The sequence below is a fragment of the Aphidius gifuensis genome, linkage group LG4, assembly GCF_014905175.1.
Source record: "Aphidius gifuensis isolate YNYX2018 linkage group LG4, ASM1490517v1, whole genome shotgun sequence".
Classification (NCBI taxonomy): domain Eukaryota; kingdom Metazoa; phylum Arthropoda; class Insecta; order Hymenoptera; family Braconidae; genus Aphidius; species Aphidius gifuensis.
The window spans coordinates 2,006,232-2,023,202 of NC_057791.1; the positions used below are offsets into that span (position 1 = coordinate 2,006,232).

At 20.9% G+C, this 16,971-nt stretch overlaps 1 protein-coding gene across 3 annotated transcripts in view; it reads right to left on the minus strand.

Moving 5' to 3' along the window:
* Window positions 1–16,971, minus strand: part of LOC122854407 (octopamine receptor Oamb-like) — a 31,737-nt gene that overhangs the window by 4,091 nt on the left and 10,675 nt on the right. For 2 of the 3 annotated variants that reach the window (XM_044155034.1, XM_044155035.1), the window contains exons 2-6: window positions 1,943–3,296; window positions 1,003–1,140; window positions 659–757; window positions 446–570; window positions 201–338 (exon numbers count right to left, since the gene is read on the minus strand). In XM_044155034.1, the coding sequence (XP_044010969.1) occupies window positions 201–338; window positions 446–570; window positions 659–757; window positions 1,003–1,140; window positions 1,943–2,203 (761 nt within the window). In that variant the 5' untranslated portion in view covers window positions 2,204–3,296. Of the gene's footprint in view, window positions 1–200; window positions 339–445; window positions 571–658; window positions 758–1,002; window positions 1,141–1,942; window positions 3,297–5,868; window positions 5,976–16,971 lie in introns of those variants that run through there. The other variant, XM_044155033.1, reaches the window with a different exon arrangement.

Genomic DNA, 16,971 nt, shown 5'->3' on the forward strand with positions numbered 1-16,971 from the left:
TATCTCTTCAATGCAGATGCTAATTGTAAGTTGTTTTTTCATATAACTATATATGTAAACCTACTCAATTTTACCTTGATAAATTTATATTTTTTATTTTATCAATATAAAATATAATTTATTACTACACATAGTAAAACCACAAATTAATTTATTTAAAATAAAAAAAGCAATTTATTTATATAACTTATTAATCTCACCTTGAGCCAAACATTTTTGATGATTTTGTTGTACGAAAACCTCTATTAATTGCTTTTGTTGTTGACACTGCTGCATTATAAATTCTCCAATAGAAAAACATCATAACAAGCATTGGTATGTAAAAAGATCCAAGTGCACTATTAAAAATAAATAACCCACAATTATTAAATTCATAAATAAATATTAATATATAATTTATAATATGAATAATAAATTATTAATATTTTTTTTTTATAATTTATACCTGTAAACAACATAACCAGCATCATTTGTCAACTCACAAATCCAAGGACACGGTTTAACCGGAACAATAATAATTGTTGTATTGAATGGACCATCAATTTCACTATTATTTTTAGCACTTTGTGACTTGATAAATATAAAAAAAATTTTTATAAATTTAGTAATAAATAATTAACTAATTATTATATAATTATTTATTCAAAAATTTAAATACCATTTGATCTTTCCAGCCAACTAATGGTGGAAAACATATGACAAAGCTCAGCACCCATACAGCTGCGACAAGTAGTCTTGCTCTTTTTGGTGACATTATCTGTAAATTACCATCATTATAATATATACAAAATATTTGACTTTATGCTAGCCTCAAAATTACCCACACGTTAATTAAATTCAAAACTTTGTACATGCTCTGTTATCAATTTTCTAAGAGAACAGTTTACTGTTTTTTTTTTTTAAAGGATTTTTCATTTAAAATATTTCGAGGACTAAATGATGTTTGATTTATATATTGATTTACATTGAGTAGATTGTGAAATTGAGTGATATAAATTTTACCTGTGGATAACTGACGGGCCGAGTGACCGCTAGGTATCTGTCCAGGCTGATTGCACAGAGGTTTAAAATTGACGCAGTGCACATCCATACGTCCACTGCAAGCCACACTGAGCACCATATATCACCAAATATCCATACCTATCAACAAGTCAATAATAAAAATATTTTATTTAAAAAACCAACAGTTGTTTTAATATATTGTTAATCTATATATAAACATTTCTTTTTTTTTTTTTTCTATTTTTTCTTATGTCTGACAAACAATTTTGTATTTTTTTTTTAAAGGCCTTTTATTGATTGAACAAGGTCATATATATATTATTTTTTTTTTCATCCAAAAATAGAACAGTATTAATCATCATAATCTGACAAATTTCAAATGTATCGTTTCTTTGCTATTATTATTATTATTATCATTTATTTTCTTGATTGTGATGGGAGCAGATGAGAGGTTAATATAAAATCAATTTTATCTGGTATCATTGGTTTTTAGTTTTGAAATATATAAATTAATTTTTAATAATATAAATCTTTAAATTTATTGTCGTATTTTTATCGATAATCGTGACTTGAGTTTTTTTTTTTTTTTTAAATTTTATTTCTCTTGAAACTTTGATATATTTATTATTAATTTTTTTTTTTTTTTTTCTACTTTATAATGATCGTAATAATATACTGTAAAAAAATTTTTAATAAAGTTATAATAAGCTATAACAGTTAATTCTTTTGATATTAAAAATAATAATAATAATAATAATAATAATAAATATAATTAGTTGAGGATACAAGTCAACAATATATATTTTTTTTTTGTAAAAAAAAATTACAATAAATTGAATAATAACTGTAAAATTATTTAAATTAAAAAATTGATAATTAATTAATTTAAATGAAAAATAATTGTAAAATTATTAATGATAATTTATGTATAATTACTGACCTCAAATACTTCTAATGTTGCACTAAATGGTAATACAGCAACTCCAACAAGAAGATCAGCAACAGCCAAACTAACAATGAACATATTCGTGACATTTCGTAGTTTTGTTGTATGATATACAGCAAGTATTACAAGTAAATTACCAAGTATAACCATAACATCAACTAATGCTAAAATAACAAGAGTACCAATAATACTTGTACCCGACCATTCAACTTTTTCATACAGACCATTACACGTACTTGCATTTAATTCCCGCATTATTAAAAATTTTTAAAAACCGTTTTTTTTACGGTTTTACTATTATTATTATTGAAACTATTATATTTTTTGTCCATTTTTTTGTTAATACATTTAATGATGATGAGCTGTGGTTGCTCAAATAACCTACTCTCATCCATCTTATTTTCATCTTATCACTTTAACAACACTTTTCCCTCACTCTCTCTCTTATCAATCAAACATTATTTTTTTTTTTTTTTTTTTTATCTTTTGGTTTTTTTTTTTTTTATCTTTCAACTAGCATTTTTTTTTTACTTTTTTTATATTTCTTATTTTAGTCCTTCAAGTGTCTCATTTTTTCTTGAAAATCAATTAATTTTTTTTTTTCTTATTTCACTCACTAAATTAATTTGAAATCACTATTTATTTATTTTTTTTTTTCACTGTATTCACGTTTTTTTCTTCTTCTTTTGTTAATTTTTCAAAAAAATTTTTATGTAAAAACGAGGTAAATATTTATCAGCCTTAGAGTTAAATTATTGTCAAATTTTGTTTTTTAAAAATTATAATTGGCTATTTGATAATTACACTGGAGTTTAATTTTAAAATTAAAAATTTTTATCACTGAAAATTTAAAAAATAATTTATATTTAAGTCTCACTTATATTTTTTTTATTGTAATTTATTAATTTTTTTTTTTTTTATCGTTTGTGGTGAGATCGTTTAATCAAAAGATCTTTCGGTACTTTCGGTACCGGCGATAGTGCCTGACCAACATACCGAGGCTTCTATTAACTTTTTTATCCTTCACTTTGTGACACATTATCCTTTTTTATATATAAAATAATAATTTCTTCTTTATTTTTTTTTTTTTCCTTTCAAATCATAAATTCTTTTGTAATTTTTATAAATCTTTTTATGATGATGATAATATTATTTATATTTTCGAAAAAAAAAATTATTCCTCTCTTTGATTATCAACATTAGTAATATTTATTTTTCACAATATTAAATATTATATATTTTCGTATATTTGCTGACAGAATTTTCCATATTTTTTCGATTAATATATTTATTATTTATTCATATTTCCTTGACTCTATGACGAGGAAGTAAACAAATTCCATGTTTTCTGTAAAATAAAAAATACATAAAAATATATAAATCAAAGATAAAAATTCACATTAGTCAATCGAAAGCTGGAAATTCATCAAAAAAACTTTATTTATGTGTAGATAAAAAAAAAAAAAAAAATATATTTGCATACTGAAAATAGAACGAGGGTGATCAATGAAAGAGACGCAATAAAAAAATATAAAAAAAAATGTCAAAAAGAAGCCCGAGGGTGTTGAAGCGTAGTTTGGTGCTTCAAACTGGCCCGTATGAATATATATTTTTTTTTTTATTTTTTTCATATTCATTTACTCTATTTTCCTTTTTTTTTTTTTTGAATATATACCTATTTTTTTTGTATTTTTTTGAAGACTTTCTTAAAGACCCTTTCAATGAAACACGTCGAGTGGTATACAAGTTGTTTTATTTTATTTTTTTTATACTTTTTTTTTTTTTTGTATGAAAAAGATCCATCGTTTTTCTTATATCCCCCAAGGAACAAGATGAAATATTCTATTTTTCGATAAATAAGAAAAATGAATGGTTCGTCGAATCATCTTTGCAAATCCTGTTTTCTGGTTTAAAAAATACGTTGATTTGCCAACGGGTATATTATATTTTTTATTTTATAATGAAAAAAAAATAAAAATAATATATATATATTTTTAAATTGTTAAAAATTATTATTATCATTATTTATTGTTATATATTTTAACGATAGAAAATTGTCATCCTCAAGTTTAAATCATTATCGTTGAGAAGATATTTAAAAAATACAATAAAAATATATATTTTTTTCTTTTAAATGATAAAAATATTTTTATAATAATATTAATGAATTATTCAGTATAATATTATTAAAAGTTTATAACAAAAATGAGTTTTAAAACTATTTATAAAAATCATGAATAATAAATTATAGAAAAAAATTATATTTTAAATATAAAAAAAAAACAAGTCAAGATAAAAATTAATAATAATAAATTTTAATATGTAAAATATAGTGTGTTATATATAAAAATAATAAATGAAAAAAAAAAAAAAATAATAATATATATAAAGTTAATCCTACAGGTTGCCGATTATATAGCCACAAAATAAAATGTTTTTTTTTTTCTGCTTTTTGGCTCTTTTATTCTAGTGAAAATCTCAACGATATGGTCAGACATAAAGTCATTTAAACTTAACAATATCTCAAACTAAATAATAATAAAATAAATAATAATAATTATTAAATAATATTTAATAAAATTATTAACTAACAAGTTTAATAAATAAATTTGTATATATATAAATTTTTATTCTCTTCTCATGTTTCTCGGAGCTTTGCTTTAACATAATTATATACGAGTTTTGTTACACTCAAGTTTGTCTACAAAATAATAATTATCATATATACATTATTACATGTATATATATTACATAAAAGTTAGTGCTATAGTTGAATTTGTTACGAGAGAGTTTAGTCGTCCACCTAACGAGCCAATTGTCTTTCTTGTCCTTCGTTTTAACTTGCACGTGTACAATAAACTTTATCATCATCGATTAATTGCTATTTCAATTCTCAATCATTTAATTTAATAAAAAAAAAATAATAATATAAATCAATTATAAAATTTACGAAATAAATATAAAATGAATTTGTGTAAATTAAATATTTTTAAAAAAAGTAAATTTTATTTAATCAAATTGATATAAATAACAAATTAAATTGAAATAAAAATATTCAAAGAAATAAAAAGATTCAATGAAATAAATATATAAAATACGTGATTCAATTCTAATCACGTTTTTTTTTTTTTTTTATATTTATTTAAAGGGAAGTTTTAGTTTGACTAAATTATTTTTTTAACTTGGTATTGTAACTTTATTAATTGGCGGGGCTCTTCAACCTTCTTGATGTATTTTTTTTTCTTTTTTTATTTTCCTCTTGAATTTTCCCCTTCTATTTTATCAACCCCACGCGTTTCAAAAAAAGGTCAAATGATGCTGCACGTTTTTGGGCTTTTATTTATATTTTTATTTTTTTTTAATTTTTATTTTTTTGCTTTCCGGGATTTTTCTTGGCTGCAGTTTTTTTTATTTTCAATGTGGAGGATTTACCTGGAGGACATTAACTGTCATTTGTACTAGTAAGAAAAAACACTTTGATAAATCCATTGAGTCATCGGTATGCTGAATATGAATGCTCGGATTTTCTTGTTGCACATGCTCAATTTAATTTTTTTTTTATTGTATAAAATTTTTTTTTTATAACAACATATTTTCACGACGATATTTAAAGATAATTATTTCTATTTTTTTTTTTTCATTCATTTAGTTTATTATTATTCATTATTTATCTAACTGTAATATTTTAATTAAAATTTTTTTATATTTTTAATAATTTATTTTTCATTTATCTTTTTACTACTAAAAAAATTTTATTTACTCTGTGAATGAAAGCAAAACATGAATGAAATTTGTTAATTTGTTAAAAATATTTAAATTAATTTCTTAAAAATTATATAAATATTTAAAAATAAATAAACAACTTGAAATAATATTTCATTAAAAATTTAAATAATTTTTTAAATATTTAAAAAACCTACCTAATTGAACATTTAAATTCTCCACATTTTATCATTTTTAAATACAAACTATATCATCACAAAAACAGTGTTGCACATCAAAAAAAAAAAACAAGAAAAAAATAAATAATATTATTTCGAAAAATCATACGAAAAATTTTCAAAATTTAATTATTAAAAAAAACCCCCATCAACCCATCAAAAATAATAAAAAAATTTAAAAACAAATAAGCCAAATAAATTTTTTATTTAAAAAAGAATAAAAACAAAAAATAAATTACATTATTTATAATAAAAAAAAAAAATAAATAATTGATAAAATTTTAAAAATAATAATTAAGGATAATAATGTTGAGGAAAGATGATTGATATTATGAATATGTTGTTGTCGCGTTCGCGATGCTGAGCGCACTGGACAAGATCCGGGAATACATTGGCACTGTAGCACTATAGTCTAGAATGAATATATATATTACATATCGCATGCGCAACTTGACTTACTCCAATTGAACACTATATATGTATTAAATAGTTGTGAGTTGGTTTTGAGTGTAGAGATACTCGTTGATACTCTCTCTCACTTTAAATCCACATATATAGACAGTAAAATTTTGACTTGCCCAGAAAACTTTAACCTCCCTTTTCCTCTCTTTCTCTATTACTACCCTTATATCGCAAGTACACACAGTAGTTGAAATCTAGTCCCAGCCACAAATATCATCATCACCAACGACCTTACCAATCCCTTTTATTCGCAACTCCCATCACCAACAAAATAATAAATATATAGATAAAAATATAGATATAAAAACCAGAAAATAAAGAAAAGAGTTAAGGTAAAATAAAAATAAAAAAAAAAAAAACGACAAAATGAAATGAAATCATTCCGGCGTGTTATCCTGAGATTCGTTTTTCGATAAATGCTAAAAAAAGTCAAATATATATATCTAAGTTAACTTGAAAAAAAAAAAAATACATCTCGTATTTCATATTATTATATTCAAATAAAAAGTAATTTTTTAAATAAAGTTTGTATATGAATAAAAAAAATAGTAAAATAAATTTATAAAGTCGGCAAGTCGATTGAGCTGTCAGGTAAAATGGCAAAGATATTTTTTATATTTTTTTCATTTTAATGAGAATAATAATAATAATAAATTTTTTATAAATAATATAAAATTGATTTTATGTATTAAATAAAAAACTACATATATTTTGATGATTATTATAAAAATATACAACAGATTGATATTTCAATATTAACTGTCTCGTTGTCGACCTTGAGGCACACCTGTTTTATGTTAAAAAAAAAAAAAAATTTTTATAGACATAGTAAATTGGATATATAAATATATGTATATTATAAAAATGTGTGTTGGGGTAGTCATTCAACCCAGGTCAAAATATATAAAAAATATCAAGAAAGTAGAACAAAAAAAAAAATCATTTGAAAGGGGGCATGGAAAATTCTTTATTTTTTAAATCTACCTTAAATTTTGTTTTTTTTTGTGGAATAAATTTATTAATTAATTAATATTAAAAATTTTGCAAATATAAAATTAATATTATTTTATTTATACATGGATATATTTATAAAAAATTTTCTCGATTTTCAATCTGATTTAATATGATGAGTAGACATTGTGTGTAATCGAAAAAATAAAAAAAAAGTAAAATTTTCATGTCTGAATATGAAGTGAATTTTAGGGGTTGATTTATGGTTTTGATATGCTCAACTAATGTGCATGTATGTTGATCAAATAGTCAGCTGGATTGTGGGGGTTGGTATGAGGTGTGATGAACGAGTTGAATGAGGGGGTCAGAAAGTAAATTTGTAAGGGATAGAAATGTAAATGTGTCAGACACATTTCTGGATAAAAATATAATATATGAGTTAAACGCGCGCATGAAAAATATATATACCTGTTATATATCCATTTTTAAAAATTGTAGATTATATTGAAGGGTGAGAATTCACAGGGGTGAAGAAAAAAAAAAAAAACAAATATACAATTCAATACGAGTCACTCACAAACTGTCAAAAGGTATTTTTATTTTTTTTATTTTTTTTATTTTCCCTACGAATGTTGATCTGTATATGTCTCTATCAAAAAGAAAAGTCAAACATATTTATCTCAAAAAAATTTTTTTACACTGTCAATAAATGACTTGTAAATTTTTTTTTTTTTTTTTGTTATCAAATTTGTTTTTTTTTCTTAAAAAAATAAAAACAAACAGAAAAAAAAATTGGGTAGATTATTGAAAATAAATTGAAGAATAATATTTCTCGTAATTAAAATACTTTTTTTTTTTTTATTTATTTATATATTTTAAATATAAGGGGAAAAAAAATGATATTTTTTTTTTATGTATTCAAGTTTTGGAGTTTTTAATATTGTGGATTAGCAGGAGAAAAAAAAAATATATAAAAATAAATAAATAAAGAAACAAACAATATGTGAAATTGGAAAATACACAATGTATCATTTCCTGGTTTTGTGTATACTTATATATGTGTTTTTATTATCGTCACAGGCTTGAGCTCACTTTTCATTTTTTTTTTTTTTTTGTTTTTTTATACTTGAAAAAAGTTTCGTTAAAAGTATAGGTAACACTTTGGCTAGGGTCGTAAAAACTTGGTGGAAAAAAGCTAAAGATAAAAGATGAAAAATATATAAAAAAAGACAATGTGAAGTATGTCGGAAAATTACTGGGGTTAATTTAAAATGAAAAACAAAAAAAAAAAAAAAAATTCACAAATTTACACGAAAAAAATAACAGCAAATTTTCAAATCAATATCCATCATTAAAAAATGAAACAAAATAAAATTTATAAAACAAGAAATACAATATTTTAAATTAAAAAAACTATTGAAAATTAATAAAACAAATTTTCATTAATAATATTCAACTGGTAGTTAAAATAACATATTGAAAAATCAATAGAAAATTTTATCATTAAATTCAAATATTATATTGAGGTCATTCAATAATTAAAATTTCATAAAATTTGTAAAAAATATTTATTAACTAATCTTTAATATTTTTTATCATCTTGGATTATTTTTAAAGTAGCTTTTTAAATTTTCACGTAAATAATTTATCAATCTAAAAAGAATTAAAAATAAAAAAATTATAAAACCTTTTTTTTTTCGAATAAATTATTAACATATTTGTTTGTTAAATATTTATAAAATATTTTTTAATTTTTATAATATTTATATAAAACACATCTCGACTTATCGATTAATTATTTTTCTTATATTGTGGAATTTGTTGAAAATAAAAATACTAAACAACTTGGACCCTTGTGTTAGTAGGACAATGATTTATGTACAGTAGAAAAACACATGTATAGTCAGACAAGCAACAAGACAACAAAAAGGTCAAAGAGATTATCGTCTTTGTGGTTGTTAAATGTGTTGTTACTACTGACAAAATAAGGACATGTTGTTAACAAAACAATAAAACAAAAATTATACAATAACAAAATATAAAAAATACAATATTTCTACAAAGAAATTGAAATAGTTTCAAAAGAAAAATATTAAACTTTACGTCTTTAACATCAAAAAAAACAACTAAAAATTTTAATTGTTAATTGTTTATTAAAAAACAATAAAGTATTAAATTATTAACAAATTATTTTTAAATATATTCACTTGTAAACTATTAATTTGTTTTTTTTTTCCGATAAAGATGAAATGTAAAGAAAAAAAAAAAATTTAAAATATTGAAAATATAATAATTAAGTATCTATTTTGACAGTATATAGTAGATTCAATTTGAATAATGAGATGTGGATATTGATATCAGTTTATAACATTTTGAATTTAATCACTCATGTGGAAATGAAATGTATTTGTAATCGGATGCAGCTTTTGCTTGACTTCACTATCTGTTTCTATGCATATATTTATTTACATTTGTGTCTCTTCTCTGTGTTTGACTCGGGCAAAGGCAAAGACACATCTATATATAATTTCAAACTGGACAGACATTAACAAAGCTTTCGAGAAATTTCATAAAGTCCCCCTACACACACCTAGACAAAAACTTTTTTTTATTATAATTACCCGCTTGTGTGTTTATAATGTATTTTATATTTATTTTCTCTTTGTGTTTAATATTTTTTTTGCTTTATTCAATATTTTTCTTTTTGTTATAACTATTTGAAAAAAAAAAAATACAATAATAAATATTTAAATAACTTTATTGTTTTTAAAATAAAAAAAAATATTTTTTAAAATATTTAATTTTTATGACACATTGTGTGTATTATCGCTTGAATCGCTTAAATTTTACGTGATAATTTCAATGAAAATACACCTATGTTATTTAAATTTTTATTATTGTTTAGCTTCATTTTAAAATATATTTTATGAATTTTTATAATATATATTTTATAGATATATAGAAAATATTTTATACTGAAATTTTTTAAAAGTTTTATTTTTTTATTATTACCTTTTTTTTTATATTACTATTATTATTTTGATTTTTGTTTTATATATATAATACTTGAGGATACTTGAAAAGAATAAAGGCTTGACCTGTTTCGTCGAATTTTTATATTATATTTTTTTTATTTTACCTTTGAATAATGTAGTGCACGTTGAAAATTTATAATGTATATATGTATATAAAAATGCATTTTATTTTGTGAAAAATTTAGAGAGTGTTGGTGAAAATATTGAAGAATGATGAGTATTTTATTTTCTTATATATTTTTTAAGATTTATTTGATTCTTTGAATTGCTCATTATTTATTAATTTAATTTTATTTTTTTACTCATTTTTGTGTAGATGTTTTCCTGGATTTTTTTTTCCATTTAATAAGCTTTAGAAATAATGGAAGAGATCGAAATTCTTTGAATGATACTTCAAGCTATGATCACTTAATTTTCAGAACGTTTATAATTTTCCACTTGATTTTACAATTGTATTTTTAATATTTTATTTTTCTACGAATCATTATTATTAAATGAGTGTATTGTCTATTCTATTTATAAAAATATTTTTAAAATATAAAAAAATCAGCTCAATTTATTTTGCATGGCTAATATTTATTATATTTTTAAATTTATTTATTTTTTATACTCATGGATAAAATATTGACTCACTGGGTTAATTTTTTATTCTTTATTATCATTTTTATCTACAATAATTTTCATTTTTTTTTTTACCACTGCAAAACCACAGTAAAGAAAAATTTTTTTTATAAAAATTTATTTATACTATATATCTTTTGATATATTATGATAGAGATTTTTTTTTTCTACTTTTTCTGGTGTATTTTATACTTTTATTTAACGTGTGTTTTACTAATTTTAATTGGGTGTATTTTTATTATCTTTTGACTAAAATAAAATAAAAATTTCTGTGCAAATAAAGTTTTTTTTCGTTTATTTTATTTTTCAATAATAAAATTTGTTGATTTATATTCTCTGATTTAGTGATATTTTTTTTTTTTCATACTCTTTATTTAACCAAAAAAAAAAAATTTTTTTTTACTTTTTTTCTACATTGGAAAAAGTATTACAGGGTTGTCACCTATTTTGTCAAATAACAAGAAAACTTTTTTGCTAAAATTGTGTATTTCATTGACGAAAAAAAAAAAGTATATATTTTATTTTTATTTTTTGTTATTTACGAAGAAAACAAAGTGTTGTAAGAAGACCACAAAACAAAAAAAAGAAAAAGAAAATCACTAAATATCTCTAAATAAATAATCAAATAAATTGATTTCAAAAAAAACATCAAAATGATTTTCAATCTTCCAAATTTCACTAAAGAAAATTACTAAATAATTTTCATTATTTAATAAAATTCAAAACACATTTTATAATAACTTTTAAAGAATAAATGAAATGCCAAATAAAATCTTTTTTATATTTAAAAAAGCTAAAATAATGTAAATAAAATATAATAACGTAAAAAATAATTTACATATATAGCTAAGATGAAAGCTTGAAGATTGTTAAATAAATAAAAAAAAATATTTGTGGTTAAAAAACTACTTGTAAAATGTAAAAACGAGCGACAGTACATTAGTATAATTAATGCTATGACGCGTAAAAAAAGTTTTTCTCTTTTACTTTAAAACTTTTTTGTTTTTTAATTTTTTTGTCATCTCATTCGTAGGTATATATAAATATTTTTTTGTTTCTTTTAAATTTTTTATACATTTTTTTTTTTTTTTGCTTTATTATATGTGCCTGAGTGTGTGTCTCCAAGCTACACAAATATTTTTAACTTTTCTTATTTTAAAATACAACTAAAAGACTGACAAAATAATATTTTTCATTATATTTTTTCAACTGACCTATTAATGAACCTGTCTTTTTCATTTTTAAATAATGAAAAACATTTATATTAATTAGTTATTTATTTTTTTTTTCCTATCTTTTCATATACATTTAGATGTAAAATAAAACTTTTAAAATGGAATATATATTTATAAATAAATTAACACAGAGAGTAATTTATTTTTAAGAAAATAAAATATATAATTATTCATAAAATATTTATCTCGTTAAATTTTTTTTTATTCTCACTGGTGTGATTTTTTTTTTTTTTTCAGTGATGAATAGTGACATAAAGATTTGTCTTTTTATATATTTTTTTATTTCAAGACTAACGAGAGTTAAGTTAATCTTTACGGATCATAAATTATATTTTTCATCTGTCCACAACTCAATAAATAAAAATATATTTTAAATTCAATAGATTTTTTTTTAAAAAACCATCAATTTTTATTCAACACGTTCTGAATATTAATGACTATTATTTGAATAAAAAACCATCGAAATATCGAATAATATTGATGATTTTATTTTTCAAACTTTACGTGGCTATAACTCGAAAAAAAAATAAATATATTTTCGTCTCCATTAGTAAAATAACTGTGGCCAATCACTTATACCAAAGTCATCACAATAAAACAAGCAAAAAAAATAAAATCCACAACGTAAATAATTATACATGTGTTTACTGAAAAATACGACAAATATATAAAAAATAAAAAAAAATTACCCCATTACATTGAGCCTAAAAAAATATTATCATATACTGAAAATAAATTCAAGATAATAAAACGAAAAAAAGTAAAATTTTTGTATAATAAAAGTAAAAAAAAAAATATATTGACATTAAATAAGCCATGTCCTTCGAAATTATTCGGTTGCTTTAGTTCAAATCGATTGACACACGAAACGCTCAGTTTTATATTTACTTTGATATTTACATTTTTTTTTTTTAGTCCTTGTGACACAGCCTCGAATTTTTTAAATAAAAAAAAAAAATTCAATAAATAAACAAATGTAATTGCTAAAGTTTCAATAGACAAATGTAAATATAGATAATTTTTTTTTTCTTTTGTAAAAAGTAAAAAAATGTTAAATAATTGTGAAATTTTATTTAGCTTTTTTAATGTTTGACCTGTTTAATAATTGATTTGTGATTTTTAAATTTTATTCTAAATTTTTAAAATAATTTATAATACATAAGACTAAAAAATCCTCGACAAAATCCATCAAATGAAATAAATTTTCTCGAATATTATATCACTTTTTAAATAGAAAAAAAAATTGATAAATTATTTGAAATATTTTATTGAAAAAAATCATAATACATTGACAGTGAGTTAACAAAATAATCTGATAAATTATAAATAATTTTCCATCATTTTATAATTCACACAATGGCTAACAAATTACATATGAAAATAAACATTTGCCAGGGATGATGATTTGCAAATTCTTTTGCCAACAATATAATTTCCATTTCCCCAAAACACTTGGTAATTTTAATAAATATTTTCCCGTATTTATTAACAACAATAAATTAAAATTAATTTTTTCAATCAATAAAATATTCAACAATTTATCATTAAATAAATTATAAAAAAATTTTATTGATTCAAAACAAATGTGATGATTAAATTTCATTGAAAAACAATACATTTGATTTGTTATATATAATTTTGATTGATACCCGACAATGTATAAATTAATTCAGTCCAATAAATTTATACTCTTCCATCATCACCGACTTTAACATGACGTTGAACATAATCCGCCTGAGCGTGTTATCAACAAAAGGGATGAAAAAATAAAAGGGCAAAAAAAGAAAAACATTAAAGAAATAAGGGCTGTTGAGTGAGACACGTAAAAATAAATAAAAAAAAAAAAAAGTATATATGGAAAAAAGCACAGCTGTTTTTATTTGGAAGATGTTACGGATCACGTTGCCACCCTTATAGTTATTTTATCCCCCAATTCACAAAAAAAAAAAAAAAAAAAGCACAACAAGCTTGCTATTTATATACATTTCAAACAGTGACCATTTGCCCTACTTAAATCGATACACACCTCAAGCTTTTACAGATTCATCCCCAAAACAGTAGAAAACTCAACCAGTGTCACGGCATCTTCCCTTTTTTTTTTTTTTATATAAAAATTCACCCTCTTTGGATTATTTTTTCTTTTATCAACACTCTTTCCTGCTCTACTGAATACTCACCCCTTGACAATCCCTCAAATTTTCAACCCTCCATGTGGATATATATATACATTTTTTAATTTGAATTTATTTTTGCACTTTTTTTCTCTTCTATTTTTATTTTTTTACATTGATTATTTGTTTATTTTTTTTGCAGCGTATTTTGTAATTATTGTTTTGATAGTTTTTTTTATAATGCCATTAATGTAATATTATTTTTCATCCCTTATTATAATTATAGAAATTATTGTTATAGAATTTTATTTGAGTGTATAAAAATGAGAAGAAAAATTATTTAAATATATTACAAATTTTTTAGAGTTATTGTTTTATAAATTTGTAATAAAATAGATGAAAATTTTGATAATTTTATTGTTTAATTAAATTTATTTAAACAGACTAAGTACATATTGAAAATCAAAATAAATAAAAAATAATAGCAAAATTGTAAAAATAAAAGTTAAAAGAATAGAAAATGGTTTCTAGTTTATAGATGTATTTGAAGAATTGGAAAAAAAAAAAAAAACCAAGGGTTAAAAAGAAATTGAAATGGTCCAAGTCATAGGCAATAGAGTGGAAGTTATTGTCAGTCGAGAAAGAGTGTCCTCAAGGGAATGAGCACGCGGCATTTTATAATTTTCACTTCTCAACCACTTGACTTTTTCTATAACCTTTTTGCCAATATAAAAAAGGTATATATATATTTTTTACACACATTGTTATTTATTTTTTAAAAAATTTTCATGAATTTAAAACCATAGAATTTTATTTTTCATTGATTTTTTTTTTTTGATGAAAAAAAAACAATTGAATATACAACATATGTAAAAATTCACACACTCGTTAAATATTGTTTGAAAATTGCGAGTAAAATCTTTGTATTGTTCTTGAAGCTCAAAAAACCACAGAGTGTTTCAATTCGGTTTTACATTTTGTTGAATAGAAATAATTCGTTTGGCCTAAATTTCAAGAAATTCGTTGAGTGATCTATTATTCGAGTAGCACAACTACATGCAATCAAGAAAATGAAACAAAAAAAAAAAAAAATACATGGTGTATAAAAGACACAAACGATGAAAGAAAATGAAAAAAAAAAAAAATAAATGTCCCTGAATCACATTATTAATTACGATGTAATTTAAATTGAGTTTCATCATCTCTGGCAATCTTTCTACTGTTGAATTATTATTTAAATAATTTTTTTTTTAATTAAAAATAATATATAATTCAATTTTTTTATATTATTTTCTTTTATGTATCATAAAAAAAAGTCATAATTTAAGTTGAAAAAACTTTATCTCAGATATCTCTCATCCAATGTTAATTAACAACTTTTGATTTTTATTTAAAAATTATTTTATTTTTACTATAATTTAACTTTTTAAAAAGAAATGAAAATCAAATTTTTAAAACTTTATTTAAATATATTTTCATTTATTATAAAGTTAACTATATATTTTAGAAATTTTATTTTTAAATAATTCAAATTAACGTGTTAATTTACTCTAAAAAATTTAAATGAATAGTATTATTTTTATTTTTAATCAAATGTTAATATACTGGGTAATAATTTGCTGACTTTGTATAACAAGTAGTTATGCCAAAAAATAGTCAGACATAAGCTGTTACACATTTTTTATTGACAAAAAAAATCAATGATTTATTTTAAATATTATTATTAATAAAATAAATAATATAAATAAATTTTACAAACTATTTTTTTATTAATTTTTAATTTATTTAACATGAATAATTATTTAACGAATTTAAACACGATTTTGATATTCATAACGAATTTAAAACGTACATGTCATTAATAATAAAATCGATGCTATTTGTTAACCAATATAAAACTTTTAACTATTATAATTAATATGTATTAAAAAAAAAAAAGCTTTAAAACTATTATTAAAACAAAGTCACGAATAAATATCAGCAACTTAATATCATAAAAATTTTATGTGAAAATATGAAAAGCTTCAAACAACACCAAGCCAAAAACTAATTACCAACAAACCCATATATTATCATAAATTATATTTTAAACAACAATAATCCCTAGAGAATTAATTAATAATTTTTTTTTTTTTTTTCTATCAATAAATCAAATATATATATTTATATAAAAAATAAATAAAAAAATAATATTTCAAAATCTTCTTATCAAAATTACCATTGTAAAATAATAAATAAATTTTATTTTCATATATTTATTTTCAATCATATTTAGCATAAAAAAAAAAATAGTAAATGGAAAAAAATTTTTCTCAGATTTGTTATCCATAATACATCAACATAAAAATGCATTTATATTCTTCACAAATATATTTTCCAAAATATATATATATTTTATAAAAATCGTAATGCACAAGATATTTCTAACAAAGAAAATCAAATATAAAAAGAATTTTTCAAAGAAAAAAAGAGAGTTAAAGGAGTTACTAAAATAAAAAAAAAAACTATGTGGCTTGTATTAAAAATATAGTAACATAGTTATTGATGCTAGATAGAATCTTGATGCAAGTAAAAGTTTTCTAGTTTTAATACAAGATATGAGTGAGAGAAATAGTTGACACAGAGGAATGACATTTACTGAAATCGTGACTAAATTGAAGATCTTGA